Source organism: Gopherus evgoodei, chromosome 1 (genome assembly GCF_007399415.2).
Source record: "Gopherus evgoodei ecotype Sinaloan lineage chromosome 1, rGopEvg1_v1.p, whole genome shotgun sequence".
NCBI lineage: Eukaryota > Metazoa > Chordata > Testudines > Testudinidae > Gopherus > Gopherus evgoodei.
In genome coordinates, this window is record NC_044322.1 from 278,690,154 (window position 1) to 278,718,006 (window position 27,853).

The 27,853-nt window shown below is 41.0% G+C and overlaps 1 protein-coding gene across 8 annotated transcripts in view; it reads left to right on the forward strand.

Annotated features, from left to right (window-relative positions):
* Nucleotides 1-27,853, forward strand: part of ANKS1B (ankyrin repeat and sterile alpha motif domain containing 1B) — a 756,551-nt gene that overhangs the window by 229,225 nt on the left and 499,473 nt on the right. For all 8 annotated transcript variants that reach the window (XM_030548477.1, XM_030548479.1, XM_030548473.1 and 5 more), the window contains exon 9: nucleotides 5,055-5,195. In XM_030548477.1, the coding sequence (XP_030404337.1) occupies nucleotides 5,055-5,195 (141 nt within the window). The remainder of the gene's footprint in view (nucleotides 1-5,054; nucleotides 5,196-27,853) is intronic.

Genomic DNA, 27,853 nt, shown 5'->3' on the forward strand with positions numbered 1-27,853 from the left:
CACTGTATTTCTGTAATGGCTTAACGATCATATTCTTCCTCTGCCATAATTCCCATTCATCCAGTTTATTATGCATATTCCTTGCAGGTATGTTAAAAGAGCCTCTCATTTTATATAGTCTTTATATATTTTTATTTAGATTAGACTATGTTCTGTGAATTACTTTCACTTGCCTGTGAAGTTAGATTAGTTATCAGGTGTAGTTACAGTTCTTTGCCACTTACTATAGGGGGCATCTTTAATTTTGGTCTTTGGGCTGGGAATGCTTAAAATAACTTATCCCCTTTGCATGTAGTAAACCAGAGTTATTTTAGTAGTGCAGATAATTGGACACACTGTGGGCTTAGACTGCCACCCCTCTTAAAGATCAGTGAAATATGTAGAATCATAAAATATCAGGGTTGGAAGGGTCCTCAGGAAGTCATCTAGTCCAACCCCCTGCTCAAACCAGAACCAATCCCCAACTAAATCATCCCAGCCAGGGCTTTGTCAAGCCTGACCTTAAAAACCTTTAAGGAAGGAGATTCCACCACCTCCATGGGTAACCCATTCCAGTGCTTCACTATCCTCCTATTGAAATAGCGTTTCCTAATATTCAACCTAGACCTCCTTCACTGCAACTTGAGACCATTGCTCCTTGTTATGTCATTTCGTATCACTAAGAACAGTCTAGATCCATCCTCTTTGGAATCCCCTTTCAGGTAGTGGAAAGCAGCTATCAAATCTCCCCTCATTCTTCTCTTCCGCAGACTAAATATTCCCAGTTCCCTCAGTCTCTCCTCATAAGTCATGTGCTCCAGCCTCCTAATAATTTTTGTTGCCCTCCACTGGACTCTTTCCAATTTTTCCATGTCCTCCTTCTAGCGTGGGGCCCAAACTGGACACAGTACTCCAGATAAATAGAGGGGAAAGATCACATCCCTCGATCTGCTGGCAATGCCCCTACTTATAGAGCCCAAAATGCCATCAGCCTTCTTGGCAACAAGCGCACACTGTTGATTCATATCCAGCTTCTCATCCACTGTAACCCCTAGGTCCTTTTCTACAGATCTGCTGCCTAGTCACTTGATCCCTAATCTGTAGCCATGCATGGGATTCTTCCTTCCTAAGTGCAGGACTCTGCACTTGTCCTTGTTGAACCTCCACAGATTTTTTTTGTGGCCCAATCCTCTAATTTGTCTAGGTCTCTGTATCCTATCCGTACTCTCCAGCATATCTACCACTCCTCTCAGTTTAGTGTCATCTGCAAACTTGCTGAGAGTGCAGTCCATGCCATCCTCCGGATCATTAATGAAGATATTGAACAAAACCAGCCCCAGGACCAACCTTTGGGGCACTCCACTTGCTACCAGTTGCCAACTAGACATGGAGCCATTGATCACTACCTGTTGTGCCCGATGATCTAGCCAGCTTTCTATTTAGCTTATAGTCCATTCGTCCAATCCATACTTCTTTAACTTGCTGGCAAGAATACTGTGGGAGACCATATCAAAAGCTTTGCTAAAGTCAAGTAATAACACATCCACTGCTTGCCCCTCATTGACAGAGCAAGTTATTTCATAGAAGGCAATTAGGTTATTCGGGTATGACTTGCCTTTGGTGAATCCGTGCTGACTATTCCTGATCACTTTCCTCTCCTCAAAGTGCTTCAGAATTGATTCCTTGAAGACCTGCTTCATGATTTTTCCAGGGACTGTGGTGAGGCTGATTGGTTTGTAGTTCACCGGATCCTCCTCCTTCCCTTTTTAAAAGATGGGCACTACATTAGCCTTTTTCCAGTCATCTGGGACCTCCCCCAATCACCATGAGTTTTCAAAGAGAATGATTGGAGATAAGAAGGGGAAGAGCGTTGCACAAAGTTCGCCTTATCAGTTTGAGTTTCTTGAACTCAAACCTGCAGGTATCAGTCAAATTTTAGTTCTGGATCCAAGTGGCCGACTAACTGGTAAACACCAAGTAAAATTACTTGTTACATTATATTTGGAGCACAGTGTCCAGTATTAGTCACCTTATCTGAATCAAGAAATGAAGTTGGAGAAAGTAGGATTCAGATATGAGAAGTTGAAGAAGAGATGTTATGATTAAAGCACTTAAAGCTGAGTAGTTATGAAATTAATCTGTACTTGTCTGAGGTCAGTGGACAGGCTGGAATTAGAAGACTAGAATTGGAGACAGTTATTTTATTATTCCAGCAGTGGAGGAAGCTTTTTATTATATCTTCTAGGGAATGTTTCTTTATTTTTGGAGTGGCATAAGCAATCTGCCGTAGTTATGAAAACAAAAGCAAGTGTTCCAAAGCATGTGATAGGCATTGTTTATTATATAAATCTAAATTTTTGTGACTAGAAGTAGATTTTCACCTTTGGGGAATAGGGGGCAAGCTGTGTTGTTTTTTTTAAGGGAGTACTTTGTTCTTTGTTATGCTACCATCTGTCATTTTATCCTATATGTTTACATTGGAAACATATAAACTTTAACCACAATGGTTAAAGTTTATATGTTTCCAATGTAAACATATAGGATAAAATGACAGATGGTAGCATAACAATTCTAGATAACAAGGCCCCGGGGCCTGCTTCTGATCCTACACAACTATATAACAATAGAATTCCTTCATGACCCAAACCCAGCAAAGTTCACCCAATCTTCTTAATAATCCATGCAAAAATACGGTTGCTATAGTAACACATTCTGTAGCATTACTTGACTGTCAAAATAACCTCATAAAATAACAGATTTAGAAAATGAATTCTAACATGCAAAGTAAACAAACATGCGCTCTTAAAAGCTCCCTATCTCTTCCCCCAAGAAAAAACAACTAACCAATCAAAATGAAAACAAAAACAAACAAACAAAAAAAACCCACCTAAGGTGTGATGCTCCAGTCTCGTAATGGGTGATACAGTGAGTTTAAACCAACAGAGTAAAAACTGGTGGAGAGCAATAAATTCTGAATTTAATCTTGGGTCAATGGGATGGAATCTGAATTTAGGACTACGTACTCTCTTTAGGCTACAATGGAACTCCCATTTGTGTTTTTGGGAGGTTAGCATAAAAAGCAAAGGTTGAATGATACTTAACTAAATTCATACTTACTGCATGACATATATTGGGACAGTACCTTATTGATACTCAATATCAGTCAGTGGGGAAAATAAGTTCATAATCAGAACTACTGCTATTTCTGTCCTGTTTCTTTTTTTCCTCCATTCTTTCTCTTGCTTTCTGTCTATGATCCCTCTGCCTTTTCTTCCATAGAGCAAGTCCCATCCATTTCCCCTTTCTGTCTGCTCAAAAGATCTTCAGTGAACTTGTCAATGTTGAGATTTGCATCATCTCTCGCCTTTACAGTTGATAACGTGGGGGTTTGGGAAGCCATACTTGTCTCAAGCTGCTTGCAGACTCAGGAAGACAGACTTACATTGGTTTACACTCCGATCCAACTCACATTTGGAAAGTATTTTTGCAAATGTGAGAGCTCCAAACTTTTTTCTGTTAAATGAAATTTAGAATCTGAATGTTAGTGGGGCCACATAAACATATCATGCAGGCTGGAACTGGTCCAGGGGGCAGGTATTCTATATACATGAGTTAGACATGAGCAAAATAACCACATGGGGCATGGAGTTAAGATGGAAGTATAACTTAGGGCTTGTCTTCACTATCGCACTGCATAGGCGCAGCTGCATTGATGCAGCTGTGGCTGATATAGCATATCTGGTGAAGAATGCTCTCTTGTCAGCGTAATTACTCCACCTCAACAAGAGGCTGAAGCTATGTTGGTGGGAGAGCGTTTCTCACTGACATAGCGCAGTGTAGACACTGCTTTAAATCAATGTACTTACGTTACTCAGAAGGGGGCAGGGGTTCAAGTTACATCAACTTTAGCAGTAGTACAAATAAGCCCTTACAAGATGTGTAACTTTATTTAGTGTAACTTTGTTCTAAGGGTAGGATTTTTCAGAAGTGTTCAGCATTGACCTATATCATCTAGTGTAATAAATGATAAAACTGTGATTCTCTTCAGTGGGATCAAAGATAGGCTAACACAGTATAACTGAAAATCTACCCTACAACCCCTTACTAAGGATGGGGGCAGGAGGTAGGATCACAATCAAAAAAAGGGGGGATGATCTGTGTAAATAGAAAAATGCCCACCTTTTCTCACAACAACCATGACAGCATTTAAAATAAAAACATATAATGTGTTCTAAATATCCTCAGTGGCTCCACAATAGGCATAATTTTGACTCTGTGTGCAACAAAGACTTGAAGCAGGAAACAAAATGGTAAAATAGAATCACTTTCCCTGAAACCCCTTGCCCTTGCTGTTTAGGGCAAACAGATGTAGCAGGTTTGTTTTTTTTTAATGAAAAATCAATAAGTATTGTTTACCATACATAACAAGTTACCATTTTTCATCATTGGTAAACATCAAACTAAAATGAAATCCTAAATTGTGATTAAATTTCTACTACTTTTCTGCAAAAGCCACTGGCCAATCCAAGGTAAAATGGTTGTAGTTATAGATATTTTTAATAAATATACTATTTGGCTATGGAAACAAGATCCCATTATCTTGTGGTGTTTGTGCAATATTCTGTCTACTGTACAATTTCTAAGAGCAGTAAAAATTTAATGATGTTACTTTTCATTCTCTGAAGGCTATAATTAAAAATAATAATGTAAAAGCTAAAATTTAAATTAAAATAAATTTTATTTTTCAATTGAAAAGTTGCAGGGTGTCTGGTGCTGTACATTATACATAATCTGAATATTATTTGTAGACTGAAGGTGAGTAATAAAAGTCATTGTCTCTGAAATCCTATTTAAAATACAACTTACTGTAGCTCATCACATCTTTTTTCTTTAGGTAATATAATATGTTTTACTGATTACTGATTAAACAGATGCATTATATTAAGTTGAAAATGAAGTATATTTATCAGTTTCTGGAAATGTGAAGTTTCTCAATCAATCTTAGCATTTTTAACTATGGTAAAATAAAGCAAAATGTTTCTGCAAAATGTTCCAGTAAACTTATTTTTCCACAGAGACCTTCATCAACAAACCTTTCAACAGGTGAGGAGGAAGAGGAAGATGCCCGGGAAAACAGTTGTGGTCCTGCAGGTTTATGGGAGGCACTAACACCCTGCAAAGGATGTAGGAACCTTGGATTCCCCATTCTTGCACAGGTATTTATCTTTCTACCTTAAAATCTGTAAGCTATAGAGAAGTGGTTCTCAAACTTTTTTTTTTGCGGACCACTTGAAAATTGCTGAGGGTCTTGGCAGACTACTTAATGATCTTTTCAAATGTTGTTTGTACCATTAGCTAACTATTATAAAGCATTTTGGATAAAAGCTCTCTCTATAAAAAAAAACTTAATAATGAACTTTTTTTGTTCTACAAATAAAAGCACACAACTCATATTTTAATCTCAGTAGTCTTATCTTTCTAATGTGATGGATGTGCCCTTTCTCCCCTGCTGTGGCAGCACCCGAGCTGGGGCTGTGAAGGATGAGGGAGTGTCTCTCCCACTCTCCACCGCTGCAGCAGACCCTGAGCTGGGGCTGGGAAGGAGGGCCATCTCTCCCTGGCAGCTGCAGCCCTGGAGCTGGGGAAAGTTGCCTCTTTCTCTGGCGACCACAGCCCTGCAGGTCCTAAATTCCTCCCCCCCTCCTTTCCACCCGACTGTGACCTCTCACATACCACCTATTCCTCCAAAGGCCACCACCTCACCTTACATGTGCGTCTTCTCCAACATCCAGGCACCTAATTAGCGGAGCCATGCCTGCGCGGCTCACCTAATTAGGTGCGTGGCCCTTCATTCTCTCTTGTGCAGCTGCCCAGGTGGGCACCTTTAGAGGGAACTATCCACAGACCACCTGAATGGAGCAGTGGTCCGCGGACCAGTTTGAAAACCTCTGCAATAGAGTATTCTTACAATCTTTTTCTGCCAGATCTTTTGCAGCTGTTTCTATTATCATGTTCCTAAGTTCACAGGAGTGCAATACAGTATCATCTAGATCAGTTTTCAGAGTAGCAGCCGTGTTAGTCTGTATCCGCAAAAAGAACAGGAGTACTTGTGGCTCCTTAGAGATTATTATTTCAGCCTAAGCTTTCGTGAGCTACAACTCACTTCTTTGGATGCATAGAATGGAACACACAGACAGGAGATATTTATACATACAGAGAACATGAAAAGGTGGAAGTATGCATACCAATAGGAAGAGTCTAATCAATTGAGATGAGCTATCATCGGCAGGAGGAAAAAAAACTTTTGAAGTGATAATAATAATAATTTTCCTTGCCTATTTTTAATATAAGACAAATGTAAGGGCTATTATAATAGCAATGAAATTGGTTCAAGATTGTTTTCCAGATATGGGCTGGTCCCTTTTCCTTTTTAATAGAGGCGGTTCATTTCAGGATTTACTTAAACTGGAAGACAGTCATTTCCTGAACTAGTTTGCTTCTTTTACACTTAAATTGTAAAATATTAAGCAAATTCTGTTTTACTAAAAATCATCTGTCACTCACTAAGAGGATAAAAAGGCTTCTTAATTGTGTACACTTAACTCTGTCTCTTTATTTTTGCCCAGCTCCTCCATTAGGTCCCAAAATATGTCTAGATAAGTATTATAGAAATTATAATTTTTTTGTTTCTTTTTGCTTTTGTTTCTTCTATTTTTTTCCTATCGGACTAGAGGGCGAAAAGCCAAAGGATAATAACATTCAAGAAGATACAGGGATGAGATCTGTGGTTGAAATGACAATATACTGTATCTCAGTATCACCGCAGAAATGTCTATGTTGGTATTAATACTGTACCTCTCTACCGGAACATCTGTAATTCTTATCCAAATGCTTCCATGCTCTAAATAGGGATCAGCACTGCCTGTACACAAAATTCATAGAAGGAGAGTGTTTATCAACAAGAGAGGCTGATTGCCTTGATAAACCTCTATTCTAAATTTGGCCAAACTAAAGCCCATGCCAGACACACAAGAAACCACATCTCTAGTGTATAATCAGCTACCACAGGTAAAGAGCCACTGGCAAGATTGATGGGCATACATTTATTGCTACAGATATGGGTGTCTGGTTATGGCAATGTTGCTTACCACATAATGACTGTGGACACTTCCTGAAAGGTAAGGCTGTAACTCTAGAGAGAGATTCAAACATTGCTCCAAGTTAAATGTTTGTACTTTGTGTAATACAGCATGGCCAGAGGGCAGCAGGAGAGGGTTAGAAGACAGCCTTATTCCCTATAGAGGAAAGAAAGTTTGCTATAGACTAATTAAAGCACCTGAAGCCAATTAGAGCACCCGAAGCCAGTCACCTGATAAAAAACCCCTGCTACAATCAGACAAGTGGATGGTGTTGGAGCAGAGTGGATGGTGTTGGAGCAGAGAACAGTCTGGAGGGAAGCATTGGGAAGTTTGGAGAAGTGCTGTGGTGGGCTGAGAAGACCAAGATCCTAGGTAAAGGGACACCTGGCTTGTGCAGACGGAGGGCAGGAAGCCCCCTTAAGCTGAAGGGCAAGTGAGGGAAGTAGCCCAGGAGAAGGAACCGCTAGTTCAAGTGGTTTACCACTATCCCTAGGGCCCCTGGGCTGGGACCCGGAGTAGAGGGTGGGCCCGTGTCCCTCCCTCTCCACTCTCCTCCTTTAGGACACTAGTGGGGCAGTTAATATCCCAGTTCAGGGGCAAGAAACAGCGCCCTGAATGCCCTCACCTCCCAGAAGAGAAAGCGCAAGACCCTACTTAGTAGTGCTGGCAATTTGCCACATTTGTATTTTTGATGTATCCTTTGTATGCATATCCACAATTAACATGGCCCTAATGAAGACTATCATAATTCACACACTTATAGTGAGCCTGGGAAAACAGATGAACTTTGGAGGGTGACTTGGTCTGCAAATCTGGGCTCTGGAAAAACAAATTCCAGAATTGAGGACTCCTCACTGAGAATTTAGAGCTGTTAACTCAGGCACCCAAGTTGATTTAAACTATTGCAATAGCGAATGAAGAGAGAAAGAAACTGTATTCAAGGCATCCAAGACATAAATCATTTAAAGTGTTTTAGATTTAAACTAACACCTTGATTTGGTTCCTCAACTTGTGATGGGTTCAGTCCAACTCCTATATTTCTCTTGTAACACTGCAATAAGAAGTGTTCTTACTAGTCGTGTCAGCACATTTGACATGTCAGAGATTCAGATCTCATTATGAAGACATGTACAAATATAGAAATAAAGTATTTGGCTTCATCCTTTCAAAAATGCGCACACTTTTTCCAGAGAAACCAAATAGGAAGAATGGTCTGTCAATTACTGAACACCATCAGTTAGTCCATTTTGCATTTCTGTTCTAGCAGGGAATAAATCTTAACTGTTCTATAAACGCTGTATTTATAGGTTAAAGGGGAATGGCATATAAAAGTTGATTTCTACTTTAGATAGGCAGTTGACAGAATAATTCTAATTAAAAAGGTAAATCTTGAGTGAGATGACCCAATTAGCTAGCAGTATTAATGGAAAAGGATTGATTTCCAAGTTTGAGACTTGTTTGGTTTCTTTACTGTATTTCAATTTTAGCTCAGAAAAAGAGGTTGGCTGGCTGTAGTTCTGAGCGTGCAATAGCTAATATCATATCCATGCAGAATTCTGCTGCAAAGATCAGTTTCCTAGCTCAGTTTGACCATGTCACCCCTTGCTTTGAATCCCTCAACTGGTTCTCCCCTTTCTATCGCATCAAACATAAGCTACTTTTATTCATTTTCAAGGTCCTTTATATTCTGTCCCCACCTATCCACTCTCATTTGTTATCAATCTGTCGATGCTTGCCTCCAGTCAGCCTACGATGACAGCCTTCACTACCCACTTGCTAAATTTCAGACAAGCACGTTTGTGCTTTCTTTCATGCTGCTCCACATGCGTATGTGGTGCTCATGTAAACATCTGCAAAGCCACCTAGTTAACAACCTTCAAATCCTTCCTCCGAATTCTTCTTGCGATAGCTACCAAAAAAACTTGACAATAGGCTGTTGGTGTGCAGGGACCATTACCTGTCATGCTGACCAGTATTATCTCATTGTGTTCTTATACTCCCCAATCTGTTGTTTTTTATCTTATACATAGGTTGCAAGCTTCTGGGGCAAGGACCAGCTTTTTGTTCTGTTTTAGCACAGCACCTAGCAGGGTTGTGGTCCATAACAAGGTGTAGTGGGTGCTACAGTAATACAAATTAATAATAATAATTTCTATTGCACTATGTGTAGGTTTTTTAAATATCTGACAATAATAACTGAACTTTAAAGAAAGTAGCTCTTGTGCCACTAGCATGGCAATCTTGGAGTAGCATCGATGTAGTTGTCTAAGCACTTCTCTGCAGAGATGTTTAGTCAGTGAGGACATAGCAGCTCCCTACCCACTCCAGTGCAGGAGAGGAGACCTTTATCCACAGCAGTGTATCTGCATAACAGAAACCTTCCTTTACCCCAGGGGTTGGCAACCTTTCAGAAATGGTATGCCAAATCTTCATTTATTCACTCTAATTTAAGGTTTCACGTGCCAGTAATACATTTTAATGTTTTAATGTTTTAGAAGGTCTCTTTCTACAAGTCTATAATATGTAACTAAACTATTGTATGTAAAGTAAATAAGGCTTTTAAAATGTTTAAGAAGCTTCATTTAAAATTAAATTAAAATGTAAAGCCCCCCAGACTGGTTGCCAGGATCTAGGCAGTGTGAGTGCCACCCGTGCCATAGGTTGCCTACCCCCTCCTAGAGCCTGAGATAATCTTAAATAAAATAAAACCCAAATTAAAGTTTGGCCAGAGAAAGACTTCAGCTTACAGCTCAGAGTTCTCAGTTCCCACAGCACTCTAAACATCTAGTGCCAGAGGGTTTGTTGGCATTTGTTTATCCTGAAGCAAGCTTTTTGGTATGTTAGTACCAGCCTTTATACAGGTGCGGCGCTGTTAGCATCTCTTCCTGCTGCTAGTATGGAGCATTTGTAATTAGAGTACTTTCTAAAATAACTCTTAACATTTTAGTGATTGAATCTAATACTGGCATTATCTAGCCTTCAAACGAAGTATGGCACTAATGAAAATTCTGTCTGTCCCAAGAGCCAGGCTTAAAGAGAAAGGTACTGTACACAAAGTTCTCTCTTAAAATTGACTCAAAAGTGAGAAATGAGTAAAGAACTTTTATTTTTCATTATCTGTAGAAATCTCACTCCACTAGATCAGCGAGTGAAGGAGAGGACACTGGGAGGAAATTCTAGTCAAATAACCATGAACGATGCCTGTTAATATGTTTTGTACAATTGAGAACAAAGTAGCCAGCTGAAACAGAGAATCTTGAATCAAGACCATGGGCATAAGTGTGTCCAAATTGTGGCAATATCTATTGGCTGAACTGTTCCCAAATATAGGGAAATATAGAACCCCAAATTCCCTTTTCATACCCAGATTAACATTTATATTTGATCAACAGGAGTATTTCCAAATGAGAGACAACTGGTCTGCTGGCTTGGTCCCCACAGGTAATGGGTTAACTTTGAGACTATGGCCTATTTTTCAGAAGTACTACCCGCGGTGCTGCCATTGACTTCACCTGATGTTATGGGTTCTCAGCACCTCTGAAAATCAGGACTGTTGTCTTTATATTGTAGTGTACAACACAAACTCTTTTCTTCTAAACTTTTTTGTGAAGAGACACGTTTTCTCACCCAGCTGCCCTTCCAACAGAGCTGCAGTGAAGCATCATTCAGGCATGCAGCAACAACCCAGCTGCACTAACATGCCCTTCCAATAGAGCCCGCAGTGACTCAGTCCTCAGCAACCTATCCCTGAATCGAGCCTGGGTCAGATGACCCCCAGGCTCAGGTATTTCCCCAATCCTGACAGAGTTGCAAATCAGGGTATGTCTACACTAGGGGATTATTCCGATTTTACAGAAACTGGTTTTTAAAAACAGATTGTATAATGTCGAGTGCACGCGGCCACACTAAGCACAGTAATTCGGCGGTGTGCGTCTATGTACTGAGGCTAGTGTCGATTTCCAGAGCGTTGCACTGTGGGTAGCTATCCCATAGCTATCCCATAGTTCCCGCAGTCTCCCCCGCCCATTGGAATTCTGGGTTGATATGCAAAAAACATTGTTGCTGGTGCTTCTGGGTACAGCCTCACCCCTCTCTCCGTGAAAGCAGTGGCAGACAACCGATTCACGCCTTTTTTCCTGGGTGAACTGTGCAGACGCCATACCATGGCAAGCATGGACCCTGCTGAGCTCAAGACAGCAATCATGGATGTTTTAAAGACCTCGCGCATTCTCGTGAAGTCTATGCTGAACCGGGACCTGCAAAACCAGGCGAGGAGGAGGCGGCTACGGCAGAGTGGTGACAAGAGTGATGAGGACATGGACACAGAATTCTCTCAAACTGCGGGCCCCAGCGCGTTGAAGTTCCTGCTGGTAACAAGGCAGGTTCTAGCCATGGAACGCCGATTTTGGGGCCGGGAAACAAGCACAGACTGGTGGAACCGCATAGTGTTGCAGGTGTGGGACGATTCCCAGTTGCTGCGAAACTTTTGCATGTGTAAGGGCACTTCCATGGAACTTTGTGACTTGCTTTCTCCTGCCCTGAAACGCCAGAATACCAAGATGAGAGCAGCCCTCACAGTTGAGAAGTGAGTGGCAATAGCCTTCTAGAAGCTTGCAACACCAGACAGCTACCGGTCAGTCGGGAATGAATTTGGAGTGGGCAAATCTACTGTGGGGGCTGCTGTGATGCAAGTAGCCAAAGCAATCACTAAGCTGCTGCTACGAAAGATTGTGACTCTGGGAAATGTGCAGGTCATAGTGGATGGCTTTGCTGCAATGGGATTCCCTAACTGTGGTGGGGTGATAGATGGAACCCATATCCCTATCTTGGCACCAGGGCACCCAGTACATAAATGGCAAGGGGTACTTTTCAATGGTGCTGCAAGCACTGGTGGATCACAAGGGACGTTTCACTAACATCCACGTGGGATGGCCGGGAAGGGTTCATGAAGCTTGCATCTTCAGGAACACTACTCTGTTTAAAAGGCTGCAGCAAGGGAATTACTTCCCAGACCAGAAAATAACAGTTGGGGATGTTGAAATGCCTATAGTTATCCTGGGAGACCCAGCCTACCCCTTGATGCCATGGCTCATGAAGCCATACACAGGCAGCCTGGACAGTAGTCAGGAGCTTTTCAACTACAGGCTGAGCAAGTGCAGAATGGTAGAATGTGCATTTGGCCGTTTAAAGGCGCGCTGGCGCACATTACTGACTCACTCAGACCTCAGCCAAACCAATGCCCCCATTGTTATTGCTGCTTGCTGTGTGCTCCACAATCTCTGTGAGAGTAAGGAGGAGACCTTTATGGCGGGGTGGGAGGCTGAGGCAAAACACCTGGCCGCTGATTACATGCAGCCAGACACTAGGGCTATTAGAAGAGCACACCAGGAAGCGGTGCGCATTAGAGAAGCTTTGAAAACCAGTTTCATCACTGGCCAGGGTATAGTGTGACTGTTGTGTTTGCTTCTCCTTGATGAAACCCACCACCCCTTGATTGACTCATTCCCTGTAAGCCAACCCCCCCGCCCTTCAAACACAGCTTGCTTTCTAAGGAAATAAAGTCATTCTCATTTAAAAATCATGTATTCTTTATTAATTAATTATAAAAAGAGGGAGAGAACTGACAAGGTAGCCCGTGTCACAATGGTGCACTGTGGGATATCGCCCAGAGGCCAATACCATCGAATTGCGGCCACACTAACCCTAATCCAATATGGCAATACTGATTTCAGTGCTACTCCCCTCGTCGGGGAGGAGTACAGAAATCAGTTTTAAGAGCCCTTTATATCGATATAGACTTTGAAAACCAAAATACTGTGCAAAGAAATGCCAACCTTTAAGCTTCTGCTTCTGGATGAGTTTCTGCTGAACTCCAGAGGACCAGTCCCCTTCCTGGAAATAAGGTCACTGTTAGTGTAACTGATTTTTAATTGATTTCTATTGCTTTAGGATTGAATTATTTCCTGATGTGCGCACACTGAACCATTGATGTCAGTGGAAATAGCATGCATGAATCTTAGGGGAAGCATTTGTCCCTTAAATTTACTTCATTGTAACATCTTGGTTTGTTGACAGTTATTTTATTGTTAGATATTTTCTAGTCCGATAATGCATAGTATTTCTGCCTGTTATTAAAGAACTTACAAGGCCAGTAATGATAATGACTTGGGCCTAAATGTAGAATCCAACGTCCAACCTGAATAACTGAGCAGGAGCTGATCATATATAGAGAGGCTGTGGGTTGGAATTCTTCCTTCCCAACCTCTTCAACTATAGAGTAGTTGTGTATACAATCTCTCTCTTGTGCTTATACATCATGAAAGTCTTTGTTCTGCTTTATTTCAAGTTAAGACCAGCTTTCCATTTAAAGCTTGACCATTCTAAGTGCTCTAAAATCTGTACAGTTACTTTGATTGCCTTGAAATTTGGTGTACTTTACCGGGGTTCAGCATAGAGTCAGTGATCCAAATTTGGGGCCATTTGGCCAAGGGGACCTGAGATACAGCCCCCTGGAAAAATGTTTCTTAAAGTTAATTTATTCTAGCAATGCTTTTTTTTTCTCATAGATAGGAATCAAATTAGGGTGACCAGACAGCAAATGTGAAAAATCGGGACGGGAGTGGGAGGCAATAGGAGCCTATATAAGGGGGAAAAAAACCCAAATCAGGACTGTCCCTATAAAATTGGGACATCTGATCACCCTAAATCAAATCATCATACCCAGGTCTCCAGCACTTGAGGATTACCCTAACAGAGTGCATGGTACCCACCAGCCCTTTGATGGAAATCAAATTAAAACATTATTTGAAAAAAGAGTTTGCTCCTCCAGTGAGTTACACTCCAAGCAGTTTTAAGGCTCATGCAACAAAATGGATTACACCAAGCATGTGTGGACAAAGTTGCTAACAGAGTTGTTAGCATTCAAAATTTCACACCATCTGGATAGCTCAAGGAGATAAGCAGTAGTCCTTTGGATTTGACCCTGCCAGTGTCAGTTCAAGTCCTACTTTGCACAAAAATCTGGAAAAGTTTGGGGGGGCTTATTGATAAAATTTGTTAGTACGTGATTTAAAATAATAGTGTGTGGGGAATGTAATCAAAGCTTTTACAAAATTAGACATGAATGCTTGGAGGGGTATTTAGGGAGTGAAGGAGTGGGTGAGGGGCTGTGGGCTGCAGCAAGGGGAGAGAGGGTTTATGGGGATTGGGACAAATGAGTGATGGGGTGGTAACACAAACACACACACACACACTGGGAAGGGTACTTGGGGGGTGAGTGGCAGGCGGATTGGGGAGAATAGGGGCAGAGCACTTGTCAGCCCACATTTTCCCTTTCTCTGCCAAGAACTGGGGGTCTAAGTCCCTCTCCCTATCTTCATGTGTGTGCAAGGATCTGGTGGCCTCTGCCCCTCTATGAGAGTCTGACACCCCCACTTCCCTATCCTACCTACTGTGAGCCAAGTTCTGGAGGTGGTTTGCCTGTCTGGTGCAGGTCTGACCCTTCCCATATCCCCTCATCTGAGCTGGGATCTGAGGTCCCTTGTCCCTCTAATTGTATCTGAGCCCATCTCCCATCCTCTCACCCACACATGTGAGCCAGTTTCTGGGGAAACTCTCTCTCTTTGGATAGGGAGATTAGAACAGGCATGCTTTACACGCATCAGAAACCATCCCTAGCAAAGGGATGGGGAGATAGGAAGAGCCACTGATATGAATGGAATGACATGAAGGTTTCTCAGAACTATTGTTTTGGGCTGTATTAATCTCCACTGGGTACTCTTAACTGAGAACATCTCATTGAGATGAGTGGGCCGCTTCACACCTCTTTGGACCTGCTATACTGATGATGGATGTGTAGAGACCCTCCCCTTCCTTCTGCCTCTAATTTGGATACAATATCATAGCTGAGTGCCAGTTCTGCTCTAGCTAAAGTTGAGAAGCCCTTCCTGTTCAAAGGACAAGTGTTTTACGTATTCTATGTGCTTACATGGATTGTTTTGAAATTTGTTGTGTCTCATGTGAGGGGAGTGTAGGATTATCCAAATGTAGGGTCATTTGAGCAAGATTCACAAGATACAACTCTCAGGAAAAAATAACATTTCATTAACTTCACGGATTCTAGCAACTTTTGACATTTGAAACCCACCCAGGGCAGAAATCCAAGAATGTACCATAAACACTTGGGAAATATCTGTCTCTTCCAAGGTGTTTGGTCTTGTTGGGAGGGGGGTATTTTTGAGGGGGGGAGGTTGGAGAAATGTAAATTGAGTAAAGAAGAATATTCAGAAGTTACTGAAACTATTTTTGAAAAAATAAATTACACATGTGAATGCTCACTGGGAGAGGAGGGGTGATTGAAGTGGAAGAGTAGGTGGGAATACGGGAGGGGGATGTGGGTCTGCAGCAAGGGATAGGGATATTATGGGGAAGGGGATAAATGGGAAGAGGGTTGGGGACCTCAGGTAAAGGCAAGGTGGTAGGGATTGGGTGAATGGGAGGGCAAAGGATAAGAGAGGTTGGAGAATGTGAGGAGCAACAGAGGAGGTTGGGAGGGGGCTGTCAGCCCTGAATTCTCCCCTTTTGTGTGTTTCCTGGGATCTGAGGGAGCCCTATCCTTCTACAAGAGTTTGAACCCCTCTCTGAGCCCTTCCATGTAAACTAGGATGAGAGGGATTGAAAGTAATGCAGATTTAAACATCTGAGATTCAGAAAATAGTTAAGTCACATTTTAGCCCTGTGTGAGGTGGCAGGGGTAAACCCAGTTTGGAGGAAGAGGAGTAGACTATGTGGACCTGAGACATGGATGGGGAATCCTGGCTGAAGCAGAGGCTGGCGTCCCAGCTGGTGGGGGGGGCAGTGGGAGTGAGGAGTCCAGCTCAGTGTACAGCTTGGGCAACATAACCAAGGTAGTGTAAGTAGTAGTATAGGGCAGGAGATAGCAAGATGGAACTTATTACATATAATTATAAAAATGTAGGCCTGGAAGAAACTTCAAGAGGTCATCAAGTCCAGTGCTTTGGGCAGAGGCAGCGCCAAGTAAAACTAGACCATCTCTGACAGGTGTTTGTCCAATGTGTTCTTAAAAACTTCCAGTGATGAGGTTTCTACACCATCCCTTGGAAGCTTATTCCAGAACTTAACTACCCTTATAGTTAGAAAGTTTTTCCTAATGTCTAATGTAAATCACCTTCGCTGCAGTGTCTTGTTCTCCCTTCAACAGTACTACCACTTAGCCACTCATTCCCCATTCTATAGTTGTGCATTTGATCTTTTCCTTCCTAAGTGAAGTATTTTGCACTTGTCTTTATTTAATACTATCTTGTTGATTTCAGACAAATTCTCCAATTTTTCAAGGTTGTATTGAATTGTAATCCTGTCCTTCAAAGTGCTTGCAACTCTTCCCAGATTGGAGTCATCTGAAAGTTTTACAAACATACTCTTCACTTCACTCCATTATCCAAGTCAATAACGAAAATATTGAAAAGTACCAGGTACAAGACTGACACTTGCAGAAACTCCACTAGACTCACCCTCCCAGATTAACAGTGAAACTTTGATAATTACTGTTTGGTTATGATCTTTCCATTAATTTTGCACCCATTTTATAGTAATTTAATCTAGACTACATTTCCCTAGTTTGCTTTTCTCAGGTGGAACTATGTCTAAACCTTTAAAAAAATCAAGATGTATCACTTCTACTACTTTTCCCCCATCCACTAGGCCAGTAATCCTGGCAAAGAGGAAAATTAGGTTGGTTTGTCATGATTTGTTCTTGGCAAATGTATGCTGGCTATTCTTTATAACCCTCTTAACCTCTACATGTTTTCAAATTGATTGTTTGATAATTTATTGCGGTGTCTTTACAGGCATATAAATTAGGCTGACTGATCTATAATTCCCCAGTAGATGTTAATAACTTCTACAGTGCCTTAATAGGATGGTAAGGGGAGTAGGGGCTCAACATGTAGGGATTGATGGGGTGGGGATTGGAGATGGAGAGAGACTCACCAGTCTTCTCTTATATGCTTAAAGTTATTGTAACCACTATATAATGGTAGTCAAGGGCTGGTCCAAACCTCAAGTTATATCTATTGTTCATCTAATTCAGTCATTAGAACTACTGAACAATTCAAGGTATTAGAAGTACTGAATAATGCATACAAATCTATTCTTTGCCCAATACAGAGGATAAAGTTTATAGGTGCTGTGTTGTACTCTACCTATGCCAGAGCATTCTTCCAGACTCGAGATTCCAATCTATTTGAACTCTCGAGGAAGACCTTAAGATTCATCCAATCACAACAGCTTGAAACTGTATGAGGCTCCTAGGGCACACATAAACAGGAACAAGCACCAGCTGCACACACTTTGGATGTTAGATGAGTGCTGGCATTCTGCATAACAGGACCAAATCATTTCAGCAGTCCACCCAACTGTTTGTGGCCATAGAAGACAGAATAAATCAATGAATGAATCCAATCACTGCACAGATAATTTCATCTTGGATATTTTCTTGTATCTGCACATGTTATGATCTGGCAGGCCTCTATCCTCCAGACAACCTGACTGCCCACTCCACAACATTGCAAGCATTCTCAATGGCATTCCTGCCCTGCACACTTGCAAAGCAGCAAGCTGGCCACTGGTGCACACTTAACTCAAGAGATGATGCCAAATTTGGTCAAACTGTACTGCAGTCTGTGTATACCTGAACTTGGATCCCACCGCCTTTTTAACTGCTTCGGAGTGTAATCACTTGAAGAAAAAATGGTTACTAACCTTTCATAACAGTTATTCTTTGAGACGTGTTGCCCATGTCTATTCCACGACCTGCCCTCCTATCCCTCGGCATTGGAATTTCCAGAAAGAAGGAACTGAGGAGGCTTGGGGTTGGCTAGTGAGTAAAGGGTGATTGAGCAGTTCCAACGGGTATCACTAAGGGAAAACTGTGCATGGGGTGCATGCACACCAAGAGTGGAATGGACATGTGCAACACATCTCAAAGAACAACAGTTACAAAAGCTTAGTAACTCTTCTTTGGTTTGGTTTGGTTTTATTGCATGTAATTGCCTAGGTTTTTGATAAAACAAAGTTAAAAAAAACAGAAATTCCACCATGTGGCGTTATTTTGACACTTACAGAGGTCATCAGCTGGTTTGTAACCTTTGATCTTCTGACACTTAAGTTAGCAGAGTAATTGATAGAGGATGACAACCTACTATTGCTGTGTTGACCAGCACTGGAGGAGGATGAGACATACCTTTTGCCACTCAGTTTCACAGCTATTTATTGACAGCAGAAGAATGCTTACACTCAACCATCTTGTGTTCCATTCCAAGCTATAGAACTGAAAGTGCTCCAGTGATTACAGATCCTTTTGCCTGTTCTTCCCCTGCCCCAAAATTTGACCCCTTTTCCCCCCAAGGCCTCCAAACTGTCCTTGAACCAGTCCTGTCTCTTCCTCACCCCTGGTCATTGTCCCAGTCACATTCTTGCCTACACAGTCCCAATCTCCATTCCTCAACCTTCTTGTCCCAGTCCCAATTTCTTTGCCCAGAGAGTACTAGTCTCCCCATCAATGCTTGCTGTCTGAGTCCAAATCTCCCATTCTGTTTTCTTGCCCAGCTCGTTCCAGTTCTCCCCCTCCTCCATCTCTGCTCCTTGTAAGATCTGTGCCACTGCACAGCTGGTTCCCAGTCCCACCCAACCCCTCACTGACTCCCAGTCTCATTGCCCAAACAGTCTCAGCCTTCCCTTCCTCTGGTTCCAATCCCCATTTCATTGCCCAGTCAGTCTCAGGCTCCCCGTTCCAGCTCTGTCTCCTTGTCCCACTAGTCCTAGTTCTTCCCAAATCCCAGTCAGTTTCTCTTTCTCCCTCCACCTTGGCCTCCAACCCCAAGCTCCTTGTCCCAGTCTACTCCTTCCACCACTCTTCCCCGTCCCCAGTCTGGCTTTTGTCCCCTCTGCACTTGTGAGGTGGCTTCCTTGTCCACATGTTCTGGGTACCAGCAGGGGAGGGGAGTAATTGAGAGCAATGCGTGAATAGTTGCTTGGTCCCACCCCAGCCTGGAGAACTTGGAGCAGCAAGGGAAAGTCTGCCTTTATCTCATACCCTTGGGATGGACCATATTCTGTTGTCCAATGGGGATGGTGCATGCTCAGTATGGTAGGCTGTAGGAACTATGAGGGAATGGGGCACGCTCAGGGAAGATGATCTTCAGAGATTTTTTAGCTGCTATATTTTAAAGTCTCAACTGAACATGTGAAAACTAAGATTTTTCAAAGGCTTGTCATTTGGTAATAGCTGGACATATTTTCACAGGGATGTCAAAAGGCACATCCTTGACAAAAGATCCACCCCTTGCTTCAAAGGATGATGGTGTGCTAGAGCTTCTATTGAAAACAACCTATTCTTCCCTAACTTCACTCTCAGAAATAGACGAATATTGTGGCTTAAAGTCCCCCCCACACACACCAATCAGCCTGAGGCAGACACTCAGTATGAAAAAGTTCAGCCCAAATGGTTAATATTTGACATAGTTACATGCAACTGAAAATAGGATCCTGTAATAGAAAGTGTCAGGCAACTTTAACTTTACCAGCCCCACCTATCATACATATTCTTTACAGTTTTAGGGGCTTGTGGGTAGCCTTTTGTATTTTCATTGTTTTTTTTTAATTGAACTAATTTCACTGTCAACATCTAGTATATCTTTATTGATGTAGGGCTAGATTGTGGACTTTAGGCACGGTCTGAGTGAGGAATGGCAAGTAAAATGCACCACGGTAGGAGTAGTGCCAGAAGACACTGTGCCTAAGAGACATGCTCCTGAGGCCATGGCTACACTGGCGCTTTACAGCGCTGCAACTTTCACGCTCAGGAGTGTGAAAAAACACCCCCCTGACCGCTGCAAGATACAGCGCTGTAAAGCCTCAATGTAATCAGTGCCGCAGCTCTGGGAGCTACACCCATAGAGGATGTGGTTTACATGCAGCGCTGGGAGAGCTCTCTCCCAGCGCTGGCGCTGCGACCACACTCACACTTCAGCGCTTTGAAGTTTCAAGTGTAGCCATACCCTTAGGCACAATGTTCTGCTCCAGAGAATATTAATTTGCTCCTGGCCAATACCAGTAGCAAATGTCGAAACCTCCCATAGTGGCTGGCACATGGAGTGGGAGAGGGCATGGCTAAGGCTCTGACTGTCTTGATGTGCAGGGAAATAAATAGGTGTTATGCATCTGGACTCAGGCTCCAGGAAGCCCATGCTTTGATGTAAGAGAGAGGTTCTTCTTCTGCCTTATTCTTCTACTCGGGTGTAGTCCAAGTTATAAGCTAGCCCTTAGTCCTTTTCTATAGGGTCTCTAACACATGCATTTTAACAATTTAGTCATTAGATTCATAGAGATTAAGGCTGAAAAGAACCACAGATCGTCTAGTGTGACCTGTATATCAAAGGCCACCAACACTAATACAACCGAAATTAGACCAAAATAGTCTAGTCTCACAGGAGACTAGACTATTTACTGCACTTTTTCTTTTGAACCAAGCAGCACAGGTCTAAAGAGCTTACATATAGACTTCATTTCTTTTTCTTGATTATGAGTAGTTTATATCTGATGTACTTATACCCTGGTCTGGTATAAGCCAGACAACATATTATGCTAATTGCTTGAGGAGCTGGGTTTGACTGTTCAGTGTTGCACAAACTGTTTGTTTAGAATCTTGGTAGATCAGCATTATTGCAATATGTTGATTAACTGTACTGAATTAAATGCTGTACATTTAGCTTAAAAATCTTAACACTTATTCCCCACATCTGATGTGATATGCAAGTATTAAGGTCCTATTCATTTAAATGTAGCAGCATGAACTTAATGCTTCTCTAGAACACAACATCTATAGTAGCTGCTGTTAAAAAGCTGAATTTAAATAGAAGTGTATATATCAGTCATAAGCTACTTCTGAGTTCACCATAAAGAGATGCAGCTGGAAAGTTTACCTAAATATTTTTATTACTGACTATACATATGTAAATGTCAGTTTTATATTTTTCTAAGACGCATCTATATGGTGATTTGGTAAGCAGCAAGCTGGGGTATAAATCTACAGTGCTCTAACCTGACATGCATTAAGTGGCAGCGTGGCCCCCACCGCTGTGCAGTAAAAGTTCTGTAGTTTGAAAAATCAGCAGATCAAGTGCACTACAAAACTACTAGCATGTGGCAGCAGGGGCCACACGGTCACTTAGTGAGTGACAGGCTAATGCGCTGCAGATTCACACCCAGGCTTGCTGGGCACTAAATATCACTGTATAGACATGCCCATAGATGAAGTGCTATTATAAGAGACCTTTACATAGCTTTTATCATGAAGATTAATAACAAAGCTGTCTGCTTATATAACTGTTTCATTCCTTAGGAGCACTAATACCTGAACATTTTGGCGCAAAGTTAAGATGTGCTACACTTTCATATATTTTGCCATGGAACTGAAATTTGCTCCAGATGCCTCATTCTTGGATTTAGAGGAAACAATATGACAAAATGGACCCTTACTTCATTATTAGGAAATAACAGAAGTCATGCACAATACTTCTCCATGCATTTCTGTAAAGTTACAGGCTGTGATGAAGGAGAGTATTGCTGACAAATTTATGGCATTGGGAATATTTAGACTTCAGAGTTTGAGGCATTAATTAATAGGCTTATGTCTCCTGTCCTACTTTATCAAGTCTGTGTTTTCATTTAGATTGCTGCAGAAAAAGGAAATGGGATTTCCTCTCTCCAAATGAAGCAAATTCCCACCCTCTCCTATCCCACATCAAAATACATCTCTTTCCATACCGCTAGGGTTAATGCTGGCACTATGAAAAGTATGATATTGATAATGATTGTGTTTAATTTTTCCATTCTAAAAACATTTCAGTTTACATGGAAAATGACTAAGGAAACTAGGTTAGAAGGTGACTCATTTGTCACATATCCATCAAATCAATTGATGTATGTTGCTGGACTCTAGGGTGTATCAGTATAAGGGTGATTTATTGGTTGGTCTTCATTCTTCTTGTTTACTTTAGCATATTCTTCTACATTACATTTTTCCCCTTATTATTTTCAATTGCATTTAAAATATTTTTTTTAAGATTTGTTTTGTCAGAGTCTCCTAGCCATCTCCTTCTTAGTCTGCTGAGGTGCATGGGGTAGCATAACAGCTGAATGGGCTTTCATGGTCCTCAATGAAAACAGAAATAAAGAACACAATTTATTACTATTTTTGGCTAAAGTGCTTGAATGGATTGTACCCTAGCAATTGTGTCATCAATCTACTGACACTATCTTCTAGTGTATTTAATAGAAACACACTTCAGGTTGATTAATACAGAAACTACTAAGACTAACATTTCTTAATGCTGATGATCACAGAAATCAGAGATCGAAAAATTACACTACCTGGCTAAATATATATTAACTAATCAGGAAATCTCTCCTCTTGTTTAGTGAGCCATACAAGTAATACCAGCTGCAGAAAACATCTGTGGGTGTACTTTATATTCTTGATCTGACAAAAGAACAGGAGGAGTCCAAGTGGTACTGTAGCTAAAAAGCCATCACTACCTATATAAGGAAAACAAAGTTCTGAACAAAGACACTTCCTACAACATTCCCAGGGTATTTCCTAATCATAATAGCTCTGGCTGAGACTTACTACTTATGCATCCCCATGAGAGAATGTCAATTGCAACTTCCTGAGATTCACTTCTGGAGGTACTCACTTTCAATACCAGATACTCCCTTTTTGCCTCTCCTCAGTTCTTTGAGTATTTTCAAATCTTGATACAGTATGGGACCAAGCAACTCACTTTCTGGATCCCATGCTTATTGCGTCCATTGCTCCAGAGAGGAGTTTGCAATTTAGGGACACTAGACATTCTCCTAACTCATGGCTTCATCATAAATTTGAAAGAGCTTCTTGCAAATACCAAAAGCCTGAAAGCGGAAATCATTATTTGCAGTAATTTTGTTAATTTTGATGTGTTTCCCAACTTTGAATGCCTACCTAGAATTGCAGTGACACTTTTTTCGCACTGCTGCATCATGCAAATGCAACCGAATAAAAGGATTTTGATTCTGTATTTACCATCAATCTGATCAGTTGCCAGAATGTTTATTTTTCATTGAGGTATGAGTGAGAGGTCACAGTCCCTGCATCGAAACAGGGAAAAAAAGTGGTTCATGCCTAAGAGTGCCAGGGACCCCTATCCAGTATTGAATATTATGACTGAGTTTCTCAGATTGTTAGCCTGTTGCTGCATCGTTAGTAATAAAAATTCTACAATCTGATGATGTGGGGGAGAGAAGAGAATCCAGTTCACCCGTTCAAAGCTATTATTGAGTCTGCAGTGTTAGTAAACAAACACAACATAAACTTAACACACATGACACCAAAGACACACATTTCCTTCAATCCAAACTAAACTATGGACGTCCAGTCATCAACTTTAGCTCAACATGGCCAAAACAAACACTTTCCCCTTTCTTAGTCCTTGGGGACACCACCATCAGTCACCCAAGCCTATAACCTGGATGCCATTGACTCTGCCCTTTCCTTTCTCTAGTTCCACACATCCAAGTCACATCCAAAATTTTGCAGATTCTACCTACAGAACAGCTCAAAGATTCAGCTTTTCCTCTCCGTCCACCAGTTAAAATTAGTCATTCAGGTCCTCATTATCTGTTGTCTTAACTAACTGCAGTTTCTTCCTTTCTGGTGTTGACAAATTCTATCTTACTTTCTTACATTTGTTCCGACTACTGATGCAAAAATAATCTTCCTGACTCATTACTTTGACCACATTACTATCTCTCTTGCACCATCCCCTGGCCTCCTCTTTTCCACTTCATTAAGCACAAACTGCTTGTCTTCACTTTTAAGGCTTTTCATGGCCTACGCCCTCCCCTCGAAGTGCCCCTTGTATGCTATTAAGCTATTGACCTCCTGTCTCTGCTCTGCCAATAATACCATCCTTGATCATCCATTTGTGAATTTTCCAGCAACTTTGGACTTTCTTCTATGCCACCCTTATGGATCAAAGGGATTCCTGTAAAAATCCTCAAATCTCTCCTTAAAAATTCACCTCTGCCATGATGCCTGCAAAACAATTACAATGGCTAAGGAGCTAGTGTGCTGTGACCACTGCTTATTACACTGTTTCCTTGTACTCACTCCATCTGTTTTCTCTTCGCTGGTCCCATTCCCAAAGAGCTCACACTATCCTTTCATTATCTGTGCTCAGCCTGTAACACAATGGTGCCCTTCTAGGCATTTCTGCAATATAGATAACCACTGTAGTAAATGTTTTTGCAAAATCACTCTTCTGACAGTAATTGCATTTTAAATTGATCTCCATAATGTCCCACGCTTTCTAGTCTTCACCTAATGAGATGCAACCCTATTAGCTTAACTGAGTTTGTTCCAGAATCAGATTTTGTCCAAAATCTTTACTCCTTTTTCCTTCAATTGATAACGTCGTCAGCTATATTGTATTTAAGCATTTGGGGATATAGTTTATGTGAAAGATGTGAGAGAGTCAGTTCTTCCACTGATGTAAATTAGCATAGCTCCATGGAATTTGGGGCTATGCCATTATAAACCAGACAAGAAAATCTGGCCCTAAGAAGTTCAAGGTACAGTATAGTCTTTAGATAGTACTCTTTTTTCAATTTGGTGTCATGTATTATGATAGTTTGTCCAGCTCACAAGAAAAAATGAATAAATGGCTGCTGGGCTGTCTAATTCACAGAGAGATCAAATAAGACAGGAAGACATTTATAGGAGTATAATTCTTCACTGTCTTCTTTCCCTGTTAAATTGCTAGTTATAGCTTATTAAGATAATTATACCTATTTCACTAGTGTTGTATCTGCCAGTTCATGTAAGTAGCCTGACCTACTTATCATGGTAGGGAATGGAGACAGGTGCCAGAGAGTGGTGGGACTAGTACAAGAAACTCTTCTACCTAATGGTGTTCTCATTTGCTGCAAGCCAGTTGAACAATTCTTTCTAGCATGCACTTAATCTGCCTTCAACTTGGCAGGTTCACCATTAGTCTTATGAAAATTGTTGCTAAACTAATTGTGTTATCTTTGTCATTTTATAAAATTAGATTATAATTTTATTTAAATGAATTTCATCTGGGAAACTACAATATCCATAAAAAAAATTAAGATGATTTTTCATTGAACTCTTGCCTTAATGGTGTTTCTTCTAGTGTTCAAATTAAACTGAAGGTAATTTCAAGAACATACCACCCACACATTTAAGCAGCTACTGAAAAGTGCAATATGTATTCTGTGCAGAAAGAATCAGCAGGTGATGATTATACCTTGCTGAACAGTGATGTAAAATCAGCATATTGAAGAAAAAAAGTTGTGGCTTATTTTAATGCTACACTACATTGGTTGTGCTTTTTGAAAAAAGAATAAAACTAATCACTGACTCCTTGATTTAAAATATAAAAATCCAGTTGTATATGCTTTCTGATGTACTGTAATATATGTATTCTACTGTAGCAATTTAAAAAAAATCTGTGGGACATTTAAGACACAAATTGAATGCAGAAAATATTCTGCAAGATTTTGTAAAACACAGTAACCATTGTCACTGAATTATAAATACACTCACTTCAGTCATCTTGTGTAAAAAATCACAAGAACATTTAAGGTCCAAGTTAGGGCCCTGCGGTGGGACTGGGATTCTGCAGATCCCGCAGGACCTGTTGCCATAATAGCCGGCGCAGGATAAAAATTCAACAATCAGTGTGGGAGCAGGTGGAAGTGGTAGTGGGCATTGTGGGGTGGAATGGGAGCAGGATTAAAGAAAAAAGTCCCATGCAGAGGTCTAGTCTAAATTGCCCCAACACAAGAACATTTGTAGTAGGGAGTAATGTGGATGTACGCTACCTCAGTAGGAGCTCCGAGAGCCCTGTGCCTTCAGAGTAGAGAGCCAGCATGGGTACTGCACTACCCTTGGTTGGGATACAGATAGCTTCCTCTCCTCTCTTCCCATACTGGCTGTTGTGCAGGGTCTGGGCTTTGGATCTGTTTCCTTCCCATCACTTTTGAGAATGCTAGTGATTTCAGCTGTGCTGACCTTAGAAAAGTGCAAGAACAGCCAATGTGACCCTCCCCCCCACACCTTTGCACTCCTACACAGGGTCTGGAAGGCTCATTATGCCCTCTCACCTACACAGAGGCCAATCACAATCTTGACTGAAATATAAAGGTCAAATCTTGACCACTGGATTTGGTTCACAATATGATCACTAAGCTAATGCAATATCAATAGTTAAAAGTAGCCAAAAATATATGGGAGATGAGGTCAATCTCATGAAGGCAATTTAGTATGAGAATATACATATAACTTAAACAAGTTGAATTAAACTACAACTGTCTTATTTTAGGTATAGAAAAGTCAAGTGAACAAATAAGAACCAGGACTGTGAATTATTTCAAGTAGGTCAAGCATATACAGTGAAATTAGAATGTGATGAATCTCTAATTCTTTCTCATTTTTGTGAATTACTGGGTGTTTATGAGTAACAGTCAGTGTTCAGCAGATATTAAATCTGAATCCACATACTGACGTGGCATGGTATAGTATAACTTTAGTGGTAGATGTATTGGGAAGATGCCAAAGTATACTTTAAATGGCCATTTCCATGTGTCGGTAGTTATATTAAGTACTGGTTGTTGCACAGACTTTTAAAATTAAGTTGTATAAGTATAAATCTATGAAGGTAGCCATATTTCATCTCCACATCAATTCTGAATCACAAATTGTCATGTTTGCAACTGAAATATGGTAAGGCACTCAACTATGAGGATATTCAATATTGTAATAAATATGTTTTATTATGGTACTGTATAATTTGCAATTTTGTGTTAAACAGAATGAAATGTTTTCATAGAATGTCATTTGCTTTCTGTACAGTTTTTTGCCTGACAAGTAATGTAAAAAATCTACATTAAATGTTAATATTGAAGGTTAGAGTCATGGATAGCAAATAATTTTGTATGCATACCACTTCCACTTTTTACTTAACATTTATGCTTGAATGCCAGCAGCTCAGAGTTGGGGCTGTTAAGCCATCAAAACAGTCAATTGGAGCACTGAAACTTCCTTAACGGTTTGCTAGTTCAGCTGCCCAGCTTTGGCTAATTATTAGTTTACAATTATGATTTAAGGTAGAGATATCTTCTAGCTATTGCTGCTGACTGGATACTGAAGTGAGTGAAGAGCCACTGGCCAAGAGACTAGCATTCTGGGTAGCTGGAACTGCGAGATAGCTGAGGGTGCTGGCACCCAGACAGGAGTAGCACTGAGGTTACTGAAGGTATTGGTAATTAGTTTCTGTTCCTATTGGAGCTGCAAGTGTAATGGTTGCAGATACTGAGCAGCTCCCAGTTAATCAGCATTGGATTTTTTGGACATTTTAACTCTTTTGGGTGTCTTTTTGGTTTGGCAATGTTCCTTTTTTTGCTGGTGGGGCAAATATATTTGAGAACCATTGATGGGGAAATATTGAAAACTGTTGGGTAGTTTGTGTTTGTTTTTTCAAGAATTATCAGGAGTTGAGGGACCCTGGCTCCAAACAGCAATAAGAATAAAATCCCTTAGAAGGCCAAAAACTGACAGAAGACAGCTATTCTGACACTAAAAATTGATGGCTTAAAGT